This window comes from Marmota marmota, unplaced genomic scaffold (assembly GCF_001458135.2).
Source record: "Marmota marmota marmota unplaced genomic scaffold, marMar, whole genome shotgun sequence".
Taxonomy (NCBI): Eukaryota; Metazoa; Chordata; class Mammalia; order Rodentia; family Sciuridae; genus Marmota; species Marmota marmota.
Window position 1 is genome coordinate 9,646,383 of NW_026000169.1, and position 25,114 is coordinate 9,671,496.

Consider the following 25,114-nt stretch of genomic DNA (forward strand, 5'->3'; position numbering starts at 1 on the left):
AAGCAGTTTTTTACCTTTTACCTGGCTAGCTTTCGAATCCCATCACATACCTCCCCATTGCTGTTAATAACCTACTATGTAGCCTCCAATGTTTTAAAACATTGGAGATATAGCATATATTCAGTAAAACTCATCTATTTTAAATGTATAGTTTGAAGCTTGACATTTTAATAGATTAAGCCACATAGATAATTTATGTAGCACTTTCATCAAGAAAGTGTATGCATTAAGTTATTATAAATACATAAACTTTTGCCAGTAGTCCAATACTGCAATCCAACACTGGCCTCAGTATTTCCAAAAGACTAAGTATGAACACATTCATTTCAGATGATTGTTTCTTGGGGGTTCCACACAAGCAGTTTGTGGAGCCTAGGTAATATTCAGTCTTTCTGGAAAGACCCAACGTTGGTACAGATCAATTATGCCTCAAAGATATCCGACAATAAATGCCTCGGTGCAAGTCCAAGTGGCCAGGCTACAAGTCTGAGTAAAGAAACTCCAGCTTTGACAGAAGTAGTCTGGGTCTATGATGAATAGCAAATTGGTCACACTAAAAACGGAGATGTCACTGTTTCTTTAGTGGTTTCCTTTAAATATTAGCAATTATGTGCACAGGACATGACACAAAGAAGTACTCAATTAGAGATAGCTGCATTATTTTTCCTTTGCCTAAATAGGACTCTGGAATATACAAGGCTATCACAAAATAGCTACTGTATAACAAATGGATGGATGAATGAAATTATGACCAGAGTCAACTGTTTCCTATGCACTGTTTCCTGACTGAACTTCTTTCAACTCTTCATTCCAAGCTGCATTCACATTTCTCACTTAGTGTCGGATATAGAGCCAGACTGACTGTGCTCGATTCTTGGCTCCATTATTCATTGTTTTTGGGAAACTCACACAAACTACTCAACTTTCTCAACTACAACATGGAGCTAACAGTAGGGCTTCTATAAGGACTAAAAAGTTAATACAAAAAAAAAAAAAATAGACTGGCTTCCATATAATAAGCATTCAATAAACATTAGTAATTGCTTAATATAATATATAACACATTTTACAAATTATTTGGTTTTGCAGCCAAATTTGCAGTTCTATGAAAGCAAGAACTTATTTTTGTTCACCACCTAAAACTATGTTCTTGAATGAATGCCAACTACTCAGTTGGTGAAAGACCAGGGCTTTGCATATAATAAGCACACAATGGATGTTTGTTGACAGAGGAATAAATGGAGATGATAAGATGGTTAAGTGATTCAGAAAACTCACAGTACTATATCCAAAAGGTAAAAAAGAGATTTAGGAACATTTCAGTTTATCTTTATAAATTTATTTAAAAAATAAAATTATAAACAAAATACAGAAAAATATTGACACCTGTAATAACAAGGAAATAACTAATCCATAGGGCAGCTTGTTGGAGAACAAAATCATGAGTTTATAAAGAAATTTTTATTGTGCAAAGGAGAAATATAATATCTAAGATTCATTTACAGTGGGCATTTGGCATTGACAAAAAAGTATTTCTATGTATACATTCAACATTTTGCAGCATATTTACTTCAATTTACATTTCCAAATTCTATGCCAAATACACTCCAACTCACTACCAAAAATTTCTAAGATACTACTAAAATTCTGTATATTTGGTAGGAGTGCAATATTATTTTACTGGAAAATAATTTTTATGTTCCTACTAGATCAATTATATTTTTACTACTTCAATAAAATTCACCAATGTTTTCTTCCCACCTGAAGCCAAGCCTCTTCAGACAAATTAAATACTAACTCAAATGTGGCCAGTTATGAAATTATATTATAAATTTTCCTCCCTCATTGGAGATATTAAAACTTTTCAATGAAAAGATATCAGTTTTAATAAATTACTTTTTCTTTTACAGTAGTTAGAGGTATTTCAGAATCAAGTTGCAGAATTTTAACTTCTTTCTAAAAGACGGCTGAAAGCACTTACCCACTGAGAGTTATTACCAAATTCCTCATCAAAATAAAACACATTAAGAAATCCACACAGTAGTTTTCTGAAAACTCTTCTCCATTTTCCCCACATTTCTAAAATCTATTATTTATTCATTAACAACATGTGACTTTCTTGCTTTGTTTTTCTAAATTATATAAGGTAGCTATTCTAGTTTCCTGATAATCCTCCCATTTCATTTTTAAATTATGATTTTATTAAAATCAACATAAATTACAAGTAACTTTCATTTTTGCTACAGTTCACTTAGAAATGTATTTTAACTTATTGAAGGCAGAATATTTCATGGGGCCTGTCTATATAGACTAGGCAAACAAAACATCAAGATTAGAAATTCTCATGCCTCCAACAGATTCCAGACAAAAATCTACGCATAATGTATCAATTCTTTCTTAACTATTTCAAATTAATTTCATTTCTTTTTGTCTAAGACGATAATGACAAAACAATGGAGATAAATAAATCTCAATGAGGTGAGCTCTTTCTTTCCTATTTTCTTCAGGTTGTAACATCTTCTCCAGTACATAATGGCTGGCAGTTGGCAGTAGGTTGCTGAGTTGATACCACTTCTAAGTCTGATTCACGAACAAAAATCACTGCATCACCACTTACATTTATAAGACACTGTGCCTATAAGAACAACAAACAGGACCAGTTCAGTTACACTCAACAATACTCTCACAGGCTTCTGTTATACAGGGATAGTGTTGTACAGCCAAAACAAAACAAAACAAAATGCAGACTTACAAATCACTAGGAAAAACAACTAACTCAATAAACAAATAAGAAAAGAATGAGAGAACAATTCACAGGAAAAGAAATTCAAAAAGCCTAGAAACATATGAAAAAATACTTAGATACATATGTTCGTTAAAAAAAGTAGCGTTTCATTATTACCACGTGTTGGCAAAGACATGGGGCAATATAAACACATTTAACATTTCTGGTGGGTGGGGGTTGTGAAACCACTTTGGAAAGGAGTTTGATGATATGAAGCAAAAAAAAGTAGACACTCTGTGATCTGCCAGTCTTACTCTCATTTATGTGTGTGTATATAAGATACACATACTGTATATACATTTTTTTTCATGCACTAGAAAAAAATCTTGAACATGTTACTAAAAAATTACTATGATTTTCACTGCAGTGTGTTTGTAATAAAAAAAAAATAGAAAACAGCCTAAATAAATAATGGAATATAAATGAACTAAAAGTTCTAAGAACTTAGGATAGAACTCATAAATGTCATGATGAATTAATGAAAATAAATAGAATGTGGAAAATATTCTCAAAGGAGGGAAACTTCTGCAATATCTAAGAAAACTACAAACAAAGGCCTATGTTTTGACCTACCAATTTCATTTTAAGGAATTTTTCCTACAGATACATTCAGACCTCTGCTAATCACTTCTGTTTCATATTCGTTACAGTGCTGTATGTATTAGCATAACATTTATTAGAAACACCCTAAAAATTCATCAGTGGGGAACTAGTTAAAGAAATTCTGGTTGATCCATACCATGAAGCATTATGTGGCTATTATAAACAGTGAGGATAATCTTTTTGCCCTTAAATGGAACAATTGCCTAGAAAAATTCAGTGAAAGAACAAGCTGTGGAAAAAGGGCATATCTTTGCTTGAATGTATCTAAAATCTCTCATGTTACATGCTATGAAGTGTTATAGCTCTAGAAGTGATATACAAAAAAAAAACATGAATAACTTTGGTTGTACAGGGGAAGAAAGTGAGTGGATATAAGACAGGGAGAAATTTTCTGTTTATATTCTTTTAATACCCCTTCTGAATTTTGAATTATGTATTACCTATTTTAAAAATACATTAAGACATTTTAACACAAAATGAGACTATAGTTACATACATATATAATTTTTAAAATATAAAAGCCTACCTAGAAATGACAACAAAATAAGGATGGTCCACTAGGTAGCAAAAAGAAATAGGTCCATAGAGGCTCCCACCATATTTTTAATATTTATTTCTGAAGCTGACTGTCAGGTTAAAAGTGTTTATGTTAGACAATTCTCTATACTTTTTAAGGGTATGCAAGATATCACAATAAATTAAAAGTGAATAAAAACTAAATGACATGAAGTATAGCACCCGACATTTGAGCACCTAAGTGACAAGCAGTAATTAACAGTTATCATTCAGGAAGACTGGCTGTGGGAAGGCCCAAAGCATTTGGAATGAAAGAAGTGGGAGTATACTCTAGCTTTTCTATTTAGAGCCTCGTATTGAGCAATGAAATTCTGCAAGCCTCAGTTTTCTCACCTACAGAAGGGAGTTAATAATACCAATGTTACAAAGTGCTAGAAATGCAAAAAAGCACAGTTCATTTGGTGGAAAACTACATAAATCAATACATAGGTTAAGGGCATTGGGAAGAGGTAAAAGGTAAAAACATAAGTCTAAAAAAGTTGGAAGAGTCCAAATTTTGGAAGACCTTGTATGACATACTAATAACCTTAAATTTTATCATGTACTCTCATTAAAGACTTTGTAATATTTAAAAGATAATAGTAACAACTTTTATGGTATTTACTATCCACCAGGCACTTTAGCATATTACATATATTTCCCCAGTTTTTATCCCACTGTTACAGATGAGGAAACTAAGGCACAGAGAAAGATTTTGTTTTGGACAAGTTGATTTTGAAGTACTTGTCAAAGTGGTAATTGTGACAAATTGAATAAATCTAATACCAGGGAAAACCTAAAACTACAAATCTCAATCTCAAATACAAAATAATTAAGCAAGAAAGGATCTTTTCAATAGAACTAGGGAAATCCTATTACACTAAATAAAATTATTGTAAAGAAATGTTCAGTTGAACAAGGTTTATTTTTAAGATCTGATAGATGCTTTCTTCATGATCAGATTATATCAGATTGTTTACAACAAATTATTAATCCTAATCAGGATGCCCCTTCTCTGGTTTCTTCTCCTTACAGATGATCTGTCTTGAGGTAGTTCTTAGCGTCTTCTGATTTTTCTACCTCTCTCTTTCTACCTTTTTCTGCTCCACTATATACCCTTTTTACCTATTCTATACAATCTACTTGGCTCCAAATCTGATCAATAAACTGGTCCTGAATATACAACTTCAGTTAAGAAATCTCATTGAGCCCTAAATGCACACTGGCTATCTACCAAAAAATTTCCTAGGATGTTTGATAGGTCCCCTTCCTTCTCTCCCTTTTAACTTTCCTTAGCTATCGCTGAAATTTATCAGAACGTTGTCTTCCAGTCTCACAGCATTACTTTTTCTTCAATATCTATTAATGAAATATGATATACTCCAATAAGAAAAAGATATAAATTGTTGAGAAAGTTAAGTAAATGAAGCACCCTTGAGAAGAAACTGATTGTGAAGAAACTGAAAATAAAGGTGAAATCACTTTCAATGGTCCCCTCTGCTGGGCCAGAAATGAGGAGCAATCACCAACAGCCATAAGGAATTTCATCCATCTACCACTGCATGTCATTCAAATAATATGATTTTTGATGTATGCCAAGAGGAGCACGTTGAGAAGTACTGCCTTTATCACAGCTCATATAGCCATTTACTTAAAAAATAAATCCTTTACAATTTTAAGTGAGTTATCTTAACTCAAAACTGATAAAAGAGGGGCTGGGATTGTGGCTCAGTGGTAGAGCACTCGCCTATCATGGGCAGGACCCGGTTCGATCCTCAGCACCACATAAAAATAAAGGCATTGTGTTGTGTCCATCTACACTTAAAAAATAAATATTTTAAAAAATGCAAAAAAAAACTGATAAAAGAACCTTATTTTATAAATTTAACCTAGTAAGACCCTTTTTATTCCCCATGAACAGAACATTATTTAACAGAAATAAACTAGTATAAACAGAAATAAACTATTATGATATACCCTGCACTGTATGGCAGTTAAAACTGTTCAGCACCACAGGATAAACTAACCTGTACTTTTAGCTCTCTGCAGTCAGACATCACTGTACTCCAAATATCCACCAAGATGATGTTAGAAATAGTAGCTCAGGAGCAGAAGTTCCAAAAATGGTTAAGAATAACTTGTTTCCTGAGATGTGAGAATAGCACCTAAGCTATATATGACCATACTTATTAATAACTTCACTAAACTATGTTTTTAGCATCTAGAATCAAAGAAATCTGAAGAGCATTTTTATTCTGGGAGGGTGATGAGGTCGTTGGCTGGCCATAAGGGAAATTCTCAGGTTTCCCCTAAATCAGAGATTTCTAATTGTATCTCACCTGGTTTTTATTTGGATTCTCCATGAAGACACACTGCTTCATTATATAGGAGACGACAGCATTTCCTCCTAATGCAGCAACGTGAGCCCTCACCATTGCAAACACTTCAGCAATAAAGGCATGGAGGAAACCACTGACTCCTCCTTCCTAAACAACAATGTGCAAAATAATCATATTATTTATATGTATCTAGGAATGTACATAAAATGTCAAAGATTATGTATTAAATCATCCCAAGTTATCCTAATAACAGGCAAAAATTCATAGGATTTACTGTATGGATGAACAAACAAAACTTAATTACAAACATGGCTGGATGAGGATTCACTATCCTTACTTTAAACTTAACTGAAGCTCAGAGAATTTGTAATCTGCCCATGATAAACTATAATCACATAAGTAGTACTGACTGAATCTGTTTTGCACATTATATACTTATACCTAACAGGTACACAAAATAAGTATTCCATAAATATTTGTTAGGGAATAAAATCCATTAGTTCAGGGAATTTTTTCCATGTTCAAAAAACAAACAAAACAGAAATTAAAGGTCAATCAAAGTTTACACTGTTTTGTCCACCTGTTTTCTAGAAATTCTCCTGGAGATTACTTAAATCTAGGAGGAAATTTCCAATTTTAAATTGGAAGTAAGGGAAAAGCTGAGTACACTGTTAGAAAATCATTTTAATAAATCACATCTTTCTAAAAAGCCAGGGCATTCTACATAGTCCTATAAAGGTCTTGCTTTTTGCAATTAAGGAATTAAGTGAGTTGTTTCAGATTGCCTCCAACTTAATCACAGATCAGTACATTTTTTTGTTGGTCTTATTGGTTTCCTTCTGTCTATTAAGAAATTTTGAAGGTAGAGTACCTATAGAACTTTAATTTTAAAAAGTTTCATTGATATAAGAAAATAATTTATCAGGCTGTGAATAGAACTGTAATACTGTGCTGTAAAGTCTCCATTAAAGAGAAATCTACTATGAAGCAACATTTTTTGGGTACAGGAGCTTATGCAGTAGAGAAGATGTAGAAAATAAAGTCTTACAGATTTGCCAGGGGTCATGGTACATAATTGTATGTAATCCCAGTGACTCAGGATGCTGAGGCAGGAGGATTACAAGTTCAAGGCCAGCCTGGACAACTTAGCGAGACCCTGTCTCAAAATAAAATATAAAAAAGTCATGGATGGAGTTGGAGAATATAATGTTAAGTTAGCCAAGCCAAAAAATCCAAATGCCAAATGTTTTCTCTGATTTAAGGATGTGATTCATAATGAGTTTGGGTGGGTGGGGAGGGCATGGGAGGATTAGATGAACTCTAAATAGGGCAAAGGGAGGAGGCATGGGGGACGAAAGACAGTGGAATGAGATGGACATCATTACCCTAAGTACATGTACGAAGACACGAATGGTGTGACTCTACTTTGTGTACAACGAGAGATATAAAAAAAATTGTGCTCTATATGTATAATATGAATTGAAATCCATTCNGGGGGGTGGGAAGCACAACTAAGTCATTTCCATAACAAGCATACTTTATTAAGTACAAACTGCTACTAAAGTAAAATATAAAGCAATTACCTGCTTTCAAGCCTCAGTAATTAAAAATTATCCCTATATCACAGTATTAATTTGCTTATAACATAAGATTCAATATAATTTTCTTTTTACTGAGTGAAAATGAACAGCTCCATTCTCTTTTCAGAGGGATGAAACAATTAAGCTAAATTACATAAAATATCTACATAAATATGTCTATAATATGGTCCTCCATTATTTCTAAAGGTGATCCCTTAAAAATTGCTCTTTAAATGTATCTCAGGCAAATAACTACTGAAAAAACTAAGCTGTTCTTTCAGGGCTATTATAAGAATCTAATAAAACATAGATAAATTTGTTTGATTTAATAAAGCTCTTGATAAAAATCTAGAATTTCTAACAACAAATGTGTTTAAACCTAACACAAACTCCTGGTAATAATACTAGCTACTGTATGAAATGCATTAGTTTAATCCAGAATCAATATATTTAAGTTATTAAAATAGAAATAAATAAGTAAAATATGTATTTGTACTTATGTATATTTATTATTTTAGGGAAAAATTATAATTTGAAACTTGGTTTTGTTACTAGTCAATCAAAGAAAATCCAAACGCCAACAAAATAACCTCAGTAAAATTACCTCACGAAGAGAAGTAGTTTCCCGAATAAAAAACATGTTAATTATCCCAAGATATTTAGTTATTTTTGCTCCAGGAATGAAAGAAAGAGGTGTCATCTTAACAACCCCAACTGTGGAATTTGTACAAGGTGGAGCAGAACGGTTCCGGAAATTTCCTTCACCCATTGGACTTGCTTTTTCAACTGTCACAGCTAAAATTGAAGAAAAGAAGAGGTAACATTAAGAAGAGATACTGGTCATGCATATCAGTCACTTATTCCCTAAGGTTTCCAAGTAAGTGGTGACAACATTCAGCTGTCTGTGAGGCTAAGCCATGTCATGAAAGAAAAGAAATCATCATGCACTGCATGCAATTAAAAGAGAGAGAAAGAAAAACACATGAGGAAATGCTGGAATGAATTCTTTTGGAAGAAAAATGGCATTCCTGCAAAAGAAAATGTTGATGCGGAGTAGCTACACACACAATGATCAGTTATGAAGTGAAGAAAAAGAAAAAGCGGCAGAGCATTAAATTATCTGCTGTAGAAACCAATTATTACAAAGAGAGTGTGAAAGTTGTTATATTTCCCAGTACAGTTATTTCCATCTTTTTCAGACGACTTCATCATTGTCAACTTGTAGATAAACCTTATGTTAACTAGTGGTATATATTTCCTTTCCAAACCTTTTGATTAAACAAACTCATAATTTAAAAAACTTAGCAAATGACCTTGGCCATCAAAAGGTTATTGTTTATAAAGTAACACAAAATAATTACCACTTGCCAAATAACTGCTATCAGCCAGACATATTATGTGTATGTGTATTGCTTACAACCCAGCAACATAGGTTATTATCATCCCCATTTTACACATGAGGAAGCTGAAACTAAGAGAAATTGAATAGCTTGCCCAAGGTCACACAGCTATTAAATTGGCACTTCCAGAATTCAAAACCAGACCTGGCTGGTTACATAGCCTCTGTTAATTACTCTAAAAGGTAGTTCCTTCCCTTTTAATGTAGTTTTTTTTTTTTTCTCAAATATAGTTACTTTAAAATCTACCAAAACACATGGGGTATAGATAAAGAACATAAACATACTGAGTCTAGCAGTAAGATGAGAGTTAATTACTTTCTCTCCAGAAATACTTATTCTTTTAGCCCTCTGGATAACGCTTAGTAAGCTGACAGATGCAATATACAAAATACGCTGGGTCCTAGAAGAATTACCTCTTTGATGAGAGAGCTGGTGATTACCTTCCATCTAGAAGGAGATCATATCTATTTATATATTTTTAGTTATGCCTTCACAAAAAGTAATATTTTTTAAAAATTCTGTTTTGTTAAAATTAACAAATCTAAAGGCCCTTCATTTACTCTTCCTACATGACCATTAGAATCTGCAGCTTTCACACTCCAACACACGACTGATTGGCAATGTTAATACTAGGTAGTAAGGTCTAGCCTTCATCACTGCGAAATCAGGGATATGCTTCTCAGATCATCATAATGTGGTAGAAACATCCGCCTACTTGTCTTAATTGATCCGCGCCTTATGGTCTGAGCTTTCAGTTTAATGAGCTCTATCCAGCTGCTGCATCTGTCTGCAAAGGAACTGTAATCAACTGACGTTGCTGAAAACACAGACAGAAAACAAAAGAAAAAACAAAGAAAAAATATGGATGACGTCTCTTACTCGTCATAACACTCCTTCTGATGATGTAATTTAACTGCAACTTAAAAAAAGAATGGTCTTTTAAAGTCAGATAAGAGAGGTGGTAAAGAGTCAAGCTTTCGACACTGATTTGTCCAAAACCAAGTTCTTGATCATCTGGCTGAGCATTTTTGGTGATGTCACAGCTGTATGGTCTCTTGGGGAGAATGTTAGTGGGGTCTAACAGCAATGAGAGGACCACACATAAATAACTTTATTTTCCATTCTATTTAACTATTTTAGCTATTCCTATTAGAATTTAATTTACAATTTCAACATTATAACTAATCCCCTTCTCTATTTTTATCCTAAAATAAAAAATAAAAAGAATCAAAATGTTGAAAACACTTGGAAAAAAAAATCCTTACTAGTTGACTTATCTTGAATGAAAATATCTTCTTTCTACTATCAGTAATAAAAGTTAAAGGATCATTTTTGTCAATATTCTGTTTCTATGCCTGATTTTTGGTAACAACGCCTCTGACAAAGGGGGTGGGAAGTGGGTATGAGTCTAATAACTTCCCCCTTTAAAAAAATAATTCACTACTGCTAATTTAAAAAAAAGTCAGAGCTAAAATTTTATTTTTAGAAATTGAGAAACCATTAAAATGCTAAAAAAATAAATATTTAATGAATAAAAAATACAAATGCTAACTACAATAAAGTCACATTGTGGTGTCTATTCCATTGTCCAGTGCATTTCTTCAGTGTCTGAAATTTTATGCACCACCTAACTAGAATTCCACACCTTTGGTGACTATTTGCTTAATTAAACAAACTCACCTCTCTGTGCGGCTGGTATACCTGAGTTAGAACTTGCACTCTCCAGGTGTTCTAATAAGACAATATGAACAACATTAGCTTGAATGCTAAGTACAAGCCAGCATCTCTTCTTTGTTGTTTGTTAATATCTTCTATAAGCCAGAAGAATAGGAATAAATCTTTATGGCTTCATTATAAAAGCAAACCAAATAGAAATATTTAGGTTTAAAATGTAGTTTCTATTGACATGAAAGCTAGCTCAGTTAATAAATAACATGGTAAGGAAGACTGCTTGTTACTATAACACAAAATGAGTTTCAGAAACTTCATAGTCATAAGAAAATATAAACAGTAACAAATGTTAGTAGAATGACAGCAGAATGTAAGAAAACTAGACAAAGGGTCACTGTGTTGGGAGGAATATCTGACGTGAAACGTGGAAGAGACATGTTTGTAGGGAGTAAGAGCCAGTAAGATTAAAAATTACAAACAAAGTAATGCGCTATGACTCACAGATCAACACATGCTGCCTCCTACCCCTACCCTTCCTTACCATGAACCTCTTTTATTTGTTGGAACTATCAACAGCTCCCTCTAGTGGTAGCAAGACTTTGTGGAACGAAAACTGACTCATATTCAGAGAAATAACTAACAATTCCAAACTAGAATCACTCCCTTTCCAGCACCTCAGGAAGTTAGCATCCAAGGTTTTCCCTGATATTTTATGTTTAGTGAAGATAATTAAGGTATCATGCAAATGTAAGTAGTACTATAAGAAAGTCATAATCCAATTTTAAGGCCCATGTTCTATCCACACTAGCATATTTGAATTTTTGTTTCAAAGTATGGAACAAATGAAAGAATAGTGTTGCCAATTTAGAAATGACACATGAAATATACTGAGAATAATTTGGGCCAGTCAGTTTTTTAAAAAAATATAAATTAAATATATTTTTTAATTTCTACTTAATGTATTGATCTTTGGTAATATTCTTAAATTTATAAAAGTTTATTTTAAAATGTCATTTTTACATAGCATTTCTCCAAATTGGAAGAAGCTCCCTTTCAACCCCACCACCATTTTATAAGCAAGTGACCAGTAGCGAATACTAGAGAGTATACAGTGGTAGACAATCCTCTGGATAGATAGATAACAAATAAAAGGGAACACTAGGTAAGGTCCACAAAAGGTCTGCGAAGGTACCATGCTGTGCACATTCCCTGACTGTTGTGCCTAGAAGTCTAGTTGGGGACAGTCCTGATACAGGATCTTGAGGAGCTCTGCAGTCTGGGAGAAGATGGAGCCCATAGGAAGGCCAGCAGGAAGACTTATCACATATCTACAGAGAGTTCAGGACAAGAATGGACTCAATGCAGAAACTGGGACAGCAATGAACCTACCCCAGGCTTATATATTCTAGGAGAATTCAGAGGTTCTTCAGGGTTACTACCTTGGGCAGTACAGACTTGGTCAGTATAGAATTACAGAGAGTACAATAATTCATAGTAATTCAATGAAAAAAAAATTAATGCATAGGCAGAGGAATGACTAAAATAATTTTTGAAAAATTACTAAAATTAAATTCTCTGTTATAACTCAATACTATCTGGGTAATATAGAAATCTGCAGAAGCAATTGTATACAATTTAATGACAAATACATAGACAGAACTTACTTAAATATGTAGTTATTTATTCCCACCTCTAAGTCACAAGTGGAAAAATCAAGGTACCCAATAATCTGTAAAATATGTGTGTTCCAATAAAGAATAAAAAGAGAATCTTTGTGAAGACCGATGAAACTGTTACAAGTAGTTGCCTCTTGGGAAGAGAAATAAAGGGAGAAGGGAGTTTTATTTTGGATTACATGATTTTGATGTTACTTGAACTTTTTAGTATGTATAATTCATACTTTTCCAAAACTAAATTTATAAGAGTAGGGAAGAGAGGGGACTCTGAGGAGGAGCAGGTATTTATTACCTGACTTCAAATATAAATGCATTTGAATTAAAACTGAAAAAAATGATGCTTTAAAACTAGAAACATTCTTCGGAGAAAGGATGAGAATTTCTTTAATCTCACTTAAAAAGAGCTGTGTTACATTTTAACATACTGCCTATGGTCTTAATTTTTCTCCTAACAGAAAAGACTCCAGGTGAGCAGATCCTGGCAGGAAATAGACTCTGATTGGCACCTCAGGCTAGTTTGAATACTTTAAATACCCAATGATTGTTCCTTCTCATTAAAATCAGGATTCCCAGTTAATAGGCCTTTCAAAAGAAAAGGCACCACAGTTATAAGAAATCTCACTTACTGAGAAACTAGTAACTCTGGTTAAAAAGAAATAAACTGAAGAACATGCAATCACTATCAATTTTAAATAAAAGACAGCAGACTTCATATTCAAGGGTAGAAATCTCATTTAAAGTCATTCAGGCTTTGTTGAGCATTAGTTAATGCTCAGTTGAGTGCCATTTGTATATCTATGTGGAAGAGCACTTTGTATGTTGGATCCCCATTCCAGCTGCAAAGAGAGCCTCAATCCAACCATACAGCAGTCCATTCTCTCAAAATTTCTATTCCCATTTCATAAAAGACAAAGATTAAACCCCATCATTCTCAAATAACCCTAGAAACTTAGTAAGTAGGACAACAATTTAATTATTCTTAGCACACTCTGGGAAGCCCTACTTCTAGTGGTGTGCGGAGATAAATTAACCCAGATTAAAAGCATTTTAGTGGTAATGAGCATATTGATGACAAAAGAAAAAAATGTGGCAAGGATTATTCCTCCTTCAATTTTATACTCTCCAATGTTTCTAAGGTTTGAGACTTCTTCATTCTTCTAAATAATTTCTTATAACCAATTCAAAACTATTGGCTAGCTGTTAATATGGTCTGAATGTTTATTCCAAAACTGTGGTTAAAATTTAATTGCCATCAAAATAGTATTAAGCTGGGTGCAGTGGCGCACACCTGTAATACCAGTGGCTTGGGACACTGAGACAGGAGGATCAAGAGTTCAAAGCCAGCCTCAGGAACAGTGAATGTGCTAAGCAACTCAGTGAGACCCTGTCTCTAAATAAAATACAAAACAGGGCTGGCGATGTGCCTTAGGGGTTGAGTGCCCTTGAGTTCGAACCATAGTACCAAAAAAAAAAAAAAAACAGAATTAAGAGCTAGAAACTTTTAAGAGAGGATGAAGCCATGAGGGCTCCATTCTTGTGGAAAGGATTGGTACCATTAAAAAAGGGTGGTTCAGCCCCTCCTTGCTCTCTTTCTGCTCTTCCTTCCTGTGATGATGCAGCAAGAAGGTCATTGCCAGATGCCAATACCTTGATATTGAACTTCTCAGCCTCCAGAACAAATCAATAAATGTCTTTTTTTAAATAAAATACTCAGTCTTGGGTATTCTGTTACAGCAACATAAAGTGGACCAAGGCAGCTGTAATAAAGTTTCTACACAGATCACCCAATCTTTTGACGATTCATTTTATATCATTAAATATAAAGATCATCTTTGCTCTGAATAATTTTAAAAAGTATTTGAAACAATCTTACATACACATCTTTAAAAATTCCTAAAACTGAGAAAAATTCTACAAACAAGAATCTCTGGCAGATTAAAATACACATAATCTGGAGTCTTTAAATTTTATACTTTATTTTCCCATTTTAACATTCTCAGTTTTAAGTAAGCTATTATGATCAAAATTGGGTTTTATGTTCCTTTAGGCAGTCCCATCAATCCATAAGACACTGACTGGCTATGCCTCGTAACTATAAAATCTGGTTTAATGACTAAGTTAAAGCAAATGGTGTATCTGAACATTCAGTATAAATTTACCCATAAGGGTACTTAAATATTGATGAATTGATAATGAAATTGCCATTCTGTAGTTATAAATTATTAAGGTATAAAGAAAGATGGAAATAGCTTCAATTTGGGTAGTTCAAAAGAGAAAAATTCAACAGCAATATACATAGGCAATACATACATACATTAGATGACCAAAAAAAATTAACTTCTCTATTTGGGTAATTTATGTTTCCGATTAAAGGTGTACAAAGGTGTACAACATCCTAAGCCACTTGTCTTTTTCAATCCCCTTCTTATGTGCTCCTGTTTCCATCTCTATACATCCACTTTTCATCTTACTACTACCCTTTATGGCTTCTCTTCCAAGTTATTTGGGTTTTCTGGCAGTTGCCCAATTCACTTTTTTCTTTGCTTTTTAATCCCTCTGCCTCTGAATTTCACTGTCCTCAAGGTACCTTAAGAAGCTAGAGAGGTAAAGACTCTGTATTCTATTTCTTCATCAACTCCCTTCCCAACCTATTTCTTGGCTAAGTATTTGCATACATTTTCCTCATTTTGGTTTCTATTTTCCTTATTCTCTTCATCATCTCTCTCCTTTCAAAGCCTGCCACTGATTGTTTTGGACATCCAATATAACATGGAGAACATCAGTTGTTATTTTTACTGTTGTTACCATTTGGTCATAATGACAAAATACACAGTACTTTAAAAACAAAAACAGAAACAGCAGACAAGCAATAGGTTATCAGTATATAAAGACATTTTTTAGTTAGTATAAAGGAATTATATTTGTTAACTATTAATTAGTAGGAAAAATGAAAGTTCTTATAGTTTTTAGAAATTTACATTTCTAATTGCTAGTTTAAAATAATCTTAGGCAGATCATTAAAATGAAACCATCTTTTTAAAATCAAATCTGGTTTAACAAAAACAAACTTGTCTATAATAAAAATAAGGATTAAAAAAACTACTAGTGTGTAGACCTAATTATGGAAAGCAATGCATTGCAGGTACAAATCAATTTGGGTTTTTTTTGTTGTTGTTGTTTTTTACATCAAAAGCCAGACACTAATCAGTACTTGCTACACTCGTCAGGCTATAGTTACATCACTGTACACAAAGAAATCATCCAGCATAAAGCAAAATGAAAGCAAAAAACAAGATGAGTATTAAAAAAAATCCTCTTCTATTTGGTTTCACTCATATATTTGTATATATAATACTAATTAAACCTTTTAAAATATTTAAACTATCAGTGTTTAATAAAAATTTATGAGACATTATATTTATAAAGTACTTGAAATATATGGTACATGATTTATACATACTTGTCTAATCTAAGTTTATAAGCTCTGTAAAATGATAGTATAATTTAAGTCTTTAGACTTTTGAAGTGATATGCTAACCTTTTCTAAAAACTATATGCAGGGGATGAAGTTGTAGCTCAGTGGTAGAATGCATGTATGGCATGTGTAAAGCCCTGGGGTTCAATCCTCAGCACTACATAAAAATAAATAAAAATAAAACAAAGGTATTATGCCCATCTACAACTTAAAAAAAAAATTAAGACTACATGCATAAAATTCTTTAGCCAGACTGCAGTCTGAGAAAAATCTACTAGTATTTTATGTATCTCTCAGACTGCATTTACTCAGACTCCCCATTCTTATTACATTTACTCTCTCATCTTTTTATATATATAATTTTTAAAGAATCTTGAAAATGACTTAGAGAAAAATTAAGGTATGAATAATAATGATGAGGGGAAAGTACTATAAAAATTTTGATATAGTCATTTTTTTCTCATAATATAACCTCATATGAACATAAATAATTTATGTTGATACCACATCATGTATGTTCCTCATAGTATTCATATTCAGTAAGGAATTTTGATGACTTTATGGAATAATATCTTTTTGAAAATTATTGAAGCTCAGCACCATTTAATATTAAAAAAAGAGATAACTAGGAAGGTAACACCAAATCAACATAAATTTGAGACATACATAAAATTATTTTTGTACCTTGAGAAATAAAACCAAATATAATAAATGATGGAGGGAAAAAATTGAACATGGATGGACAATTCAGGCCCAGGCTTACTCAACACAATGAACCAAGATACATGTAACAGCATCATTTCTTCACAAAACATTTACTCGTTTTCAATAATATAAAAAGATAATGGAAGGTTTATCTACAAGTGAAAAGACAGAAGTGCTAAAAAACATACTAAGCTTGGCTCTTGAAACTACTCTGTCAACACACCAGAAAGTAAGAATTTTTTTCAATCCCCTACTTGAGTTAAGACATGAGATGTAAACTAGAATCCATTGTTATTAGAATTAAAAAAAAAAAAAAAAAACTTATCAGCTTAACTAACCAACTTAGTAAATTTATCTGTATGAGTAGTTGACTTTTAAGCTTTCTGGCTACATATAAGAAAGCAGACACATTTTTTATTGTTCACTCCTAAACACTCTTAACTTTCTCTTTCCTGCTTAATTCCTCTAAATTGCTAAGCTTAAATTTTCAACACTTTCTACCATGTCAAAGCACATAATTACTCCATTCATATTATGAGGCTCTATTACCACATTTTTCAGACCTTTTCAAAACCCATCTTACCCTTAATTCTTCCAAATTACTTTCAAATAACCTTTAAAGAACAAATTTAACTCATGTCCTCCTGAAAAAACTCGAGGAAGCAAAGACAATAAATAAGCATGCATCACAAATCACAATTTAGAAACTATAAAACTATGAAGAGATACAGATGCATTTTTAGGTGTTTACTAATAATTTTAGAATGTAATATTCAACAAAAGGTACATAGGTTTTATAGTAAAGCACTCAGAGTAAAAAGCTTTACATGTATATTAGTATTAGATATTATGAAACTGATAATTACGATGATGATGATCATGATAATTTTGATGATGATAAAGGTAGCATGATCTGATTCAGTGGTTTTCAAATCTTTGAAACCCTTTCTTCAAATAAAATACAGAAAACTAATGTGTAAAATTCACTGAATCAAAGCTGCTCTGGTTCAGAGGCAGGTCCATCCAGAGATCTATCCTCTCAATCCTCACCCTTCTTTGCAGCCTGAGGCATCTCTGGAAAACCCCTATGGTTTGGAGGAGCAGACTTTAAAACTTATTGGATTAACTGATTAGAAGTTTCTTGAAAACATTTAAAATAACAAGTATAGAAGATCAGTATGACTTTGGGCACTAATTCAGCTTTTGACTTTTCTTTAAGTTTTTAACATGTTTATAGTAGAAGAACTATAAAACACAAACCCAAGTAATTGCAGAATTTTAAAGGCTGGAGAGAATCTTAACCCTCTCACATTTTACACAAGAGAAACTGAGGCTTAGAGAGGTTAAGTAATTAACCCAAATTCTTACATGTTGTCACAGTTCGGCAAAGAGGGCCACATCTGTTGCTTTTTTACCTCATTCATGATCCCTCTCCAAGCTCACTAAAATGATTTGCAAATGTTTTACCTCGTTCTTTAGTTCACAAAGTATCATCTTACACTAATGACTAAATAAGCATTAGTTACAACTACCTTGGATAGCATTTTGAAAGCTATCAATACAAATAAGGCAAACTTACAATTTAATCTTCTGTAGGTATTAATAATATGGTAACATTGAGCTAATATAGCCTGACTCCACAAATATCTGTTTCTAGAGATGAGCAATCAAATCTTTTTGTGTTGATTAGGCCTTGGAGGGTTTTTGCCACAGTGTAGGGTAAGGATTAATGAAATGACACCTAAAAGTCATTTGGAATTAACCCTATGTAAAATACAAGTTTCCCTATAATATATGTGTTTTAAAACAAATAAAACTTGCTATCTAATGATTCAAGGAAGAATCTTGACAATAATGTTTTGTTTGGGAAATTATTTTTAATTCAGAAATATGAACTTAGCATATTCTTTAAATATGATTTTTCCTTTCTATTCTTTCAAGGAAATTGAGATATGCTAAAATTCTCATGGAGTTCTAAATTAGAATTTTAGGTGAGGACAAAAAGAAAATATGACCGAAGTTACTAGGTTAGAAAGCTCAGAATCTAATAATAGTTTATATTTTCATCTTCAAAATGTAAGTCACAATCCATTTATCTACAGATAAACCTTGAATTGGTTTGTAAAGATTCTATTGATACATATGCAAAGTGAACATAAAACTATTTTACACATAATTTGATATCAGATAAAATAATTAACAAGTAGGAATCACAAAACAACTTCACTTTCGTTACAGAATATAAAAATAGAATATATTTGACTTTAAATAAAAAATGCATCATTTCTCAGAAAAAGCATTTATAAAAAATGCAAACTACATTTATTAAGATTATATAGTGTAGAATTAGGTATGATAGTTTTGAAAAGTTTTAAAAATTACACTGAAATCAGAAGAGAAATGGGAAAAATCTCCCATTTTTCTCCAAAGATTATACAGATCAAAATAGATGTACTGCTATTAAATTTACAGATAATTGTTTTGCACTTAAAAAAACTGCAGTATCTTAAAAATACATAATAATGTTCTTCAATTATAGCAAAAGTTAACATATGACAGGAAGTTCATCCCTGTCTCCCTTGTACTACCCTAAAACTTTTCCATTTATCCTCTGAGGCATTCTGATGTCTGAAACTTTTGGTTATTTCTGGACAAAAAACTTACCAAATATAATACAAATATCAAATACACTACATGTGAAAAGTTATACTATGAAGTACAAATCTTTAAAAATAAAATGTTGATATATTTGAGGTCTGAGAATGGAATATCATATAAAAAATTACCTTAATAACTTATGGTGAAATTACTTGAGAAATTAAATGAGTATTACTTTCTCCTGTTAATGAACATGGAGAAACACATAATGAAGAAATGAAGGATAAATCTCAAGATTAAGAAAGATTGACTATAATGAGGAAAGTGAAAGCACTATAACTTGGATTCGCATTTGAATTTCTTACTTAACCAACCTTTAGATGGTGGGAAAGGATGTGAAGGAAGCGAATCTGAACAGAGTTCCAGTGGAAACTGCAGAAGTTCTTCATTATCTGTAGAAGCTGGAGAGGAAAGAAAAACAATAGTTATTCAGCACTGATCTATTATGATTTTTTAAGAAATTAAGAACTTGCAACCGCATATCTACTCTGTGGGAGTGTGGGAGTGTGCATGCACACACATGCACGTGTACGTGCATGTTATATTTCTCACCCCCACAAAATGTATACTGGCTATTTCATCCCTGGTTTCTTCCCTGGGTATCTTTCACCTGCATGATGTTGAAAGAGGTGCTGCTTTTCCTGATGGGAAGGTTGTCAAATTTTAAAAGATTAATTAATACCTATAAATCATTTAGCACACTGGCTTGTAAATAGTAAGCATTCAATAACAATTATTGTTCTCTTGTATAGTGTAACTTACTAGTTTATATGATGCTTAAAACAGCCATTATTTAATTTATCCAATAAATATCTGAACACATAATCATTTAATACATCTATTTGAAATTAACTCAATGATCAAATCTTATCAATTTCATCTATGTGGGATTTAAATCAACTTTAAAACATTCAGGTTAATCATGAATATTTTAGCTAGTCAATAAGTCATTTAAACTTTAGAAAGCATTATATTCTTCCCCAGATATTTCTTTTTTTATAATATCAATTTCTAATAATTCAGCTTCTTTGGAATATCTTAAGAATGGCACTTCTTAAATTTTATTGGATTAAGGACATGTCTGAGAATCTGTTTATAATTAAAATTTTCCTGAGAAAAACAGGGTCACAATTTTGCTTACTGTATCAATTAATTCTCAGGTGCCTTGAGGACCTCACCAGAGATCTTGGCATGGAACCCCTAAATTACTACAGAATTCACATGATATCATTCAAGTCTAAAAACAGCAGCATTCCCTATGTGAATACCAGTTAATCACTCAGTCATGTGTAAAAAAACAATCAAGTCAGCCATGTTTATCCAGTTACCTCAATAAAATGAGGTAAATATCTCTTCAATTAAAAAAGTCATTTAACCTACCTGCTCTTTATATTTATCACTGAATTGTAATGCAGACAATCATGAACTATACTTCCCATCCATTAAAGGTTTACCTCTTTGTAGTGACTTTTCAACATGTGGTTTTGTGGTCTGTAAAGCCTGATTTTTATCAAAAGTTATTGCAACTGCTGTGACTGTGACCTAAAATTGCAGAAACAATTATGATTAGCAAAATAATTGTTGCCAAAACTAAACTTCATAAAAATCGTTTTCCATATCATGAAAACAACCTATGTCAATTGGTTAATTTGCCTTTCCTGGTTAAGATCCCAAATGAGAATTATATATAAACTCAGATATTCTAACTACTATACTAAGCCCAATTTGTATAGCTAGATGTTCCAGAAAGAGCTCAGGAACTTCTCTAACAGATGGGGATTGGTGAAATCCCACAAAATAAGCACTCATCTATTATTCACATGCTGGAGCACATATATGAAGTCCACCTTCAGATAATCAGAGTTCAGAAAAACAAAACTGACATATTTTTTTTAAATATTGAGGTAAAACAGTATGTGTTTAAATTATTTAATTATGGCAAAATTATAATATTAAAACAAGGGGTAGGGAGGGGGAGCATGGGAGAAATAGATGAACTCTAGATAGGGCAGAGGGATGGGAAGAGAAGGGAGGGGACATGGGGTTAGAAATGATGGTGGAATGTAATGGACATAATTATCCAAAGTACATGTATGCAGACACAAATTGGTGTGAATATACTTTGTACACAACCAGAGATATGTGTACAAAAAATTGTGCTCTATATGTGTAATAAGAATTGTAACGCATTCCGTTCGTTGTCATATATAAATTTTTAAAAAATAATTTAAAAAATATTAAAACAAATCTGATAAAAGCTAGAAATCTTCAATAATAGATCGAATGTTAATTACCTGAATTAATTCGTCTTCAGGCAGAGATACTGTGAAATTTACATGGCAAAGGCAGCAGGGGATCATGGATCGTAGTTTAAAATACAGGCTCTACACAACAGAAAATATTAGTTATGTCACTTTGTTTTCATTTTTAAAAATTATAAAAGCTGATTTTGTCAATGTACACTACATTGTGGCAAATAAAAATATTTAAAAAGAGTAAAATAAAACTGTCCCACTTCTGTTTGTATAATATTAAGAATACTTTTTTTTCTTTTCTTTTCTTTTTTTTTTTTGATACTGGAACTTGAACCCAGGGGTGCTTTAAGCTGGCCACATTCCAAGGTCTTCTTACATTTTATTTTGAGATAGGTTCTCACTAAATTGCTGAGGGTCTTACTAAGTTGCGTAGGCTGGCCTCAAACTTGTAACCCTCCTGTCACAGCCTCTAGAGTAGCTGGGATTATAGGCATGTGCTACTGTGCTGAGCAAGAATAAATTTTTAATGTTTAAATAAACAATAAGATTTAATAAAAAATAATGTGCTTTTCAAAATTTACAAATATATACCAGATTTTTTTATGAGATTTAAGCCATTAACTAATTTAAACTGCTTTTAAGAAAAAGAGGACAACTTTAGCATCCCACCTGCTGACAGAGATATGATCTTTAGGTATATAAAAACAATGCAGCCTACAACTGTGTAACGTCAAGATTCTGAAGGCCTTTAAATAAAATTTAGTCAGAAGGTTCCTACCTTGAGTAAATTTTCACAGAGATCATTAAAGTTCTTATTGAGAGCTTGATTAGTCAGGTTAAGACTGCTTAATCTGATTACTCTTACTGATGTGAACATCTAAATGTGGAAAGACAGAACAGCACGTCATTTAATGATTTTTAACTACATACTATAACAATTGATAAAAGTGCCAAATAGCAAACAATAATAATTAATATGCTATGAAAAAGAATAGTCCTTTTAATGGCAAAGAAGGTCAAAAGCAATGTCAAAAAAAATAGATATTTAGATGAACTTATTAAATAACTTATGTGCTATCTGCTTAAAATTAATAAAGGGTTTACCTGTATTTCTGATGTCCAATTATTTATACCAGGCATAATTTCTGTATTGCAACTATAAAAGCCTGCCAAAATAAATTATAATTAAAACATGATAATATTACTGATTTTATGTTAAAGAATAACATTTTTTTAATTATATGAAATTCCAACTGTAAAACCTTTTCATTCTTTTTTCTAAACTCTCTACCTACAAAAAAACCTTTTAACCATCCTAATAATTACAGGGATGTTTTCATATATAAACATAAAAGTATTTAAAATTAGTTGTACCTAAGTTCTAACACAAGTATTTTTAAGTTATGTGTTTTAAGCCTTGAAGAAACAAAGTATATGACAGAATGTCACACTATGATAACACCTTTACAATAAAGTTAATACGCTTAACAATCATGAACTAAAACGCTGATACATAAAATTAGTTTTATCTCAAACTCAATTTCTTCTGTTCACCTGAAGGAGGAGGAACATCAGTAAGGAGAGAATGCACATCTTCCATTGCATCAGTGTCATCAATCTGAAAACAGAAAGATTAAAACTGTTGTCATATTAGCAGTGAATGCATAATTATTCCAAAATTTTTAAATTAATGTTTTCTTTTTCTTTTATTTATTTGTTCTTTAGAATGCAATTTGGGGAGAGGAAGAATAGAAGATGTTCAGTGGAGTGACAAAGGGAAATAAAGGGAAGGGAAGGGAATGGGAAAAGGAAAGACAGTAGAATGAATCTGACATAACTTTCCTATGTTCATATATGAATACACCACCAGTGAAACACCATGTACAACCACAAGAATGGGATCCTAATTAGAATAAGTTTTTTTAACTCAGACTTTTCTCAAGCTTCTATAAGAATATGTTTCAAAAGACTTTCCAAAAAAAGTAAGCAATCATTATCTCTCTGTAATTAAGAAGAATATTTTCATCAAATATAGAATTGCTTTTTAATGGAATTAAATAGGGTAAAATTTCAATGCATATCTAAAATAAGTATATATAAATTAAATCATAGTGTTCTTCTTTCACAACCTTTGCATTGTGAATAATAGTGAAAATAACTACCTGGACACATATTGACATTAACCTATATAACCCTGTCCCAAAGACCTTCCCCTCACATCAAACTTGGAATGCACTCACTTTCAGTCCCACTACAGCTTAGATACCCACTGCCATACCTCAACCCACTGTTCCCTAAATGCTCCATTTGCAAGATCTCACGTATTCTCCAACCATAATTTCTTTGTACTTCAGTCTCTTACTGAATCCTCCCCTTTTCTTTCAGTCCTCTGCCCACATCTGAAGCACTGTTCCCAACACAGACTCTCAATCTCCATTTCTACCCCAACATAATTCTACCACCAGCTTCCAGCTTCACTGAGATCAAAACATCTGACTTTTTCTCTCTCAACTTGCACCCTCATTTAGTTTCCTTTCCTTTGGATTTCAGAGCACTTCAGATTTTTGGATTAGAAACATTCAATCTATATTTTCATATTATTTCAACCCATACACTAATTGTTTCAGGAGTAAATGCATTATTCCATCAGTCATTAAATTCTGTTATTTTCAGGTTTGTCCAATTTCTATAATAAAACTTTACTGATATTTATCAGTTGTAATAACACATCAATTTAGTATCTAATTGTAAAGTGTACAATCTCTGAAAGCTTTAAGAATTAAGCTAGAAGCAATATTACCTCCAAAACAAAAGCATCTTTTTTCCCATGTGAAAGATCTAATTCCATAACTTCATCAGAACTTTCTGACTGAGATCTTAAAAGTCGTGAGCGTTGTCTAGGTTCTGGGATGGGTGATCCTATAATCTCTTCAGATATCTCCTAAAGGAAATATAATTGCTTTATATCACATGAGGCTATATTTTTCAGTCTGATTTTAAACTTTCATACTAATACACAACTTCCAAGCAGAGAAAAAAAATCTGCTAAATATATTTAATTAACTCTATATTTAAGTATACCCTTCTTAGCTATTTATAGGGGATATAGTTATTTCTTTTTATCCATAATTACAGCCTTACTGATGAACCAACCTAGAAATATATAACTGTCACAGAGACAAGCAAAACTGACAGAGAGGACTTTAAAATAAGCTCAGAAATCCATCACTCCTGACTATGTGCATTTTCTACTTAGCATTTTAAAGTCTTAATTATCCATAAATATTCAAAGAAATATTTCCCAAAATAGTTACTCACCTTTTATATCCTTTTTTACCCAGAGGTAATTTTCAAAGGTGTTAAGTATCAGAAACATGAATATGTGAACAAATACACATATACACATGTACTT

At 32.2% G+C, this 25,114-nt stretch overlaps 1 protein-coding gene across 1 annotated transcript in view; it reads right to left on the bottom strand.

Annotated features, from left to right (window-relative positions):
- Positions 1 to 1,323: 1,323 nt before the first annotated feature.
- The window catches only part of C2cd5 (C2 calcium dependent domain containing 5), a 92,516-nt gene continuing 68,725 nt past the window's right edge, over positions 1,324 to 25,114 (bottom strand). The window contains 12 exon segments of the mRNA XM_048787188.1: positions 1,324 to 2,635; positions 6,283 to 6,429; positions 8,467 to 8,657; positions 9,978 to 10,079; positions 10,943 to 10,993; positions 19,762 to 19,848; positions 20,902 to 20,989; positions 21,742 to 21,831; positions 22,481 to 22,579; positions 22,807 to 22,868; positions 23,257 to 23,320; positions 24,503 to 24,661. Of these exon segments, the coding sequence (XP_048643145.1) occupies positions 2,504 to 2,635; positions 6,283 to 6,429; positions 8,467 to 8,657; positions 9,978 to 10,079; positions 10,943 to 10,993; positions 19,762 to 19,848; positions 20,902 to 20,989; positions 21,742 to 21,831; positions 22,481 to 22,579; positions 22,807 to 22,868; positions 23,257 to 23,320; positions 24,503 to 24,661 (1,272 nt within the window). The 3' untranslated portion in view covers positions 1,324 to 2,503.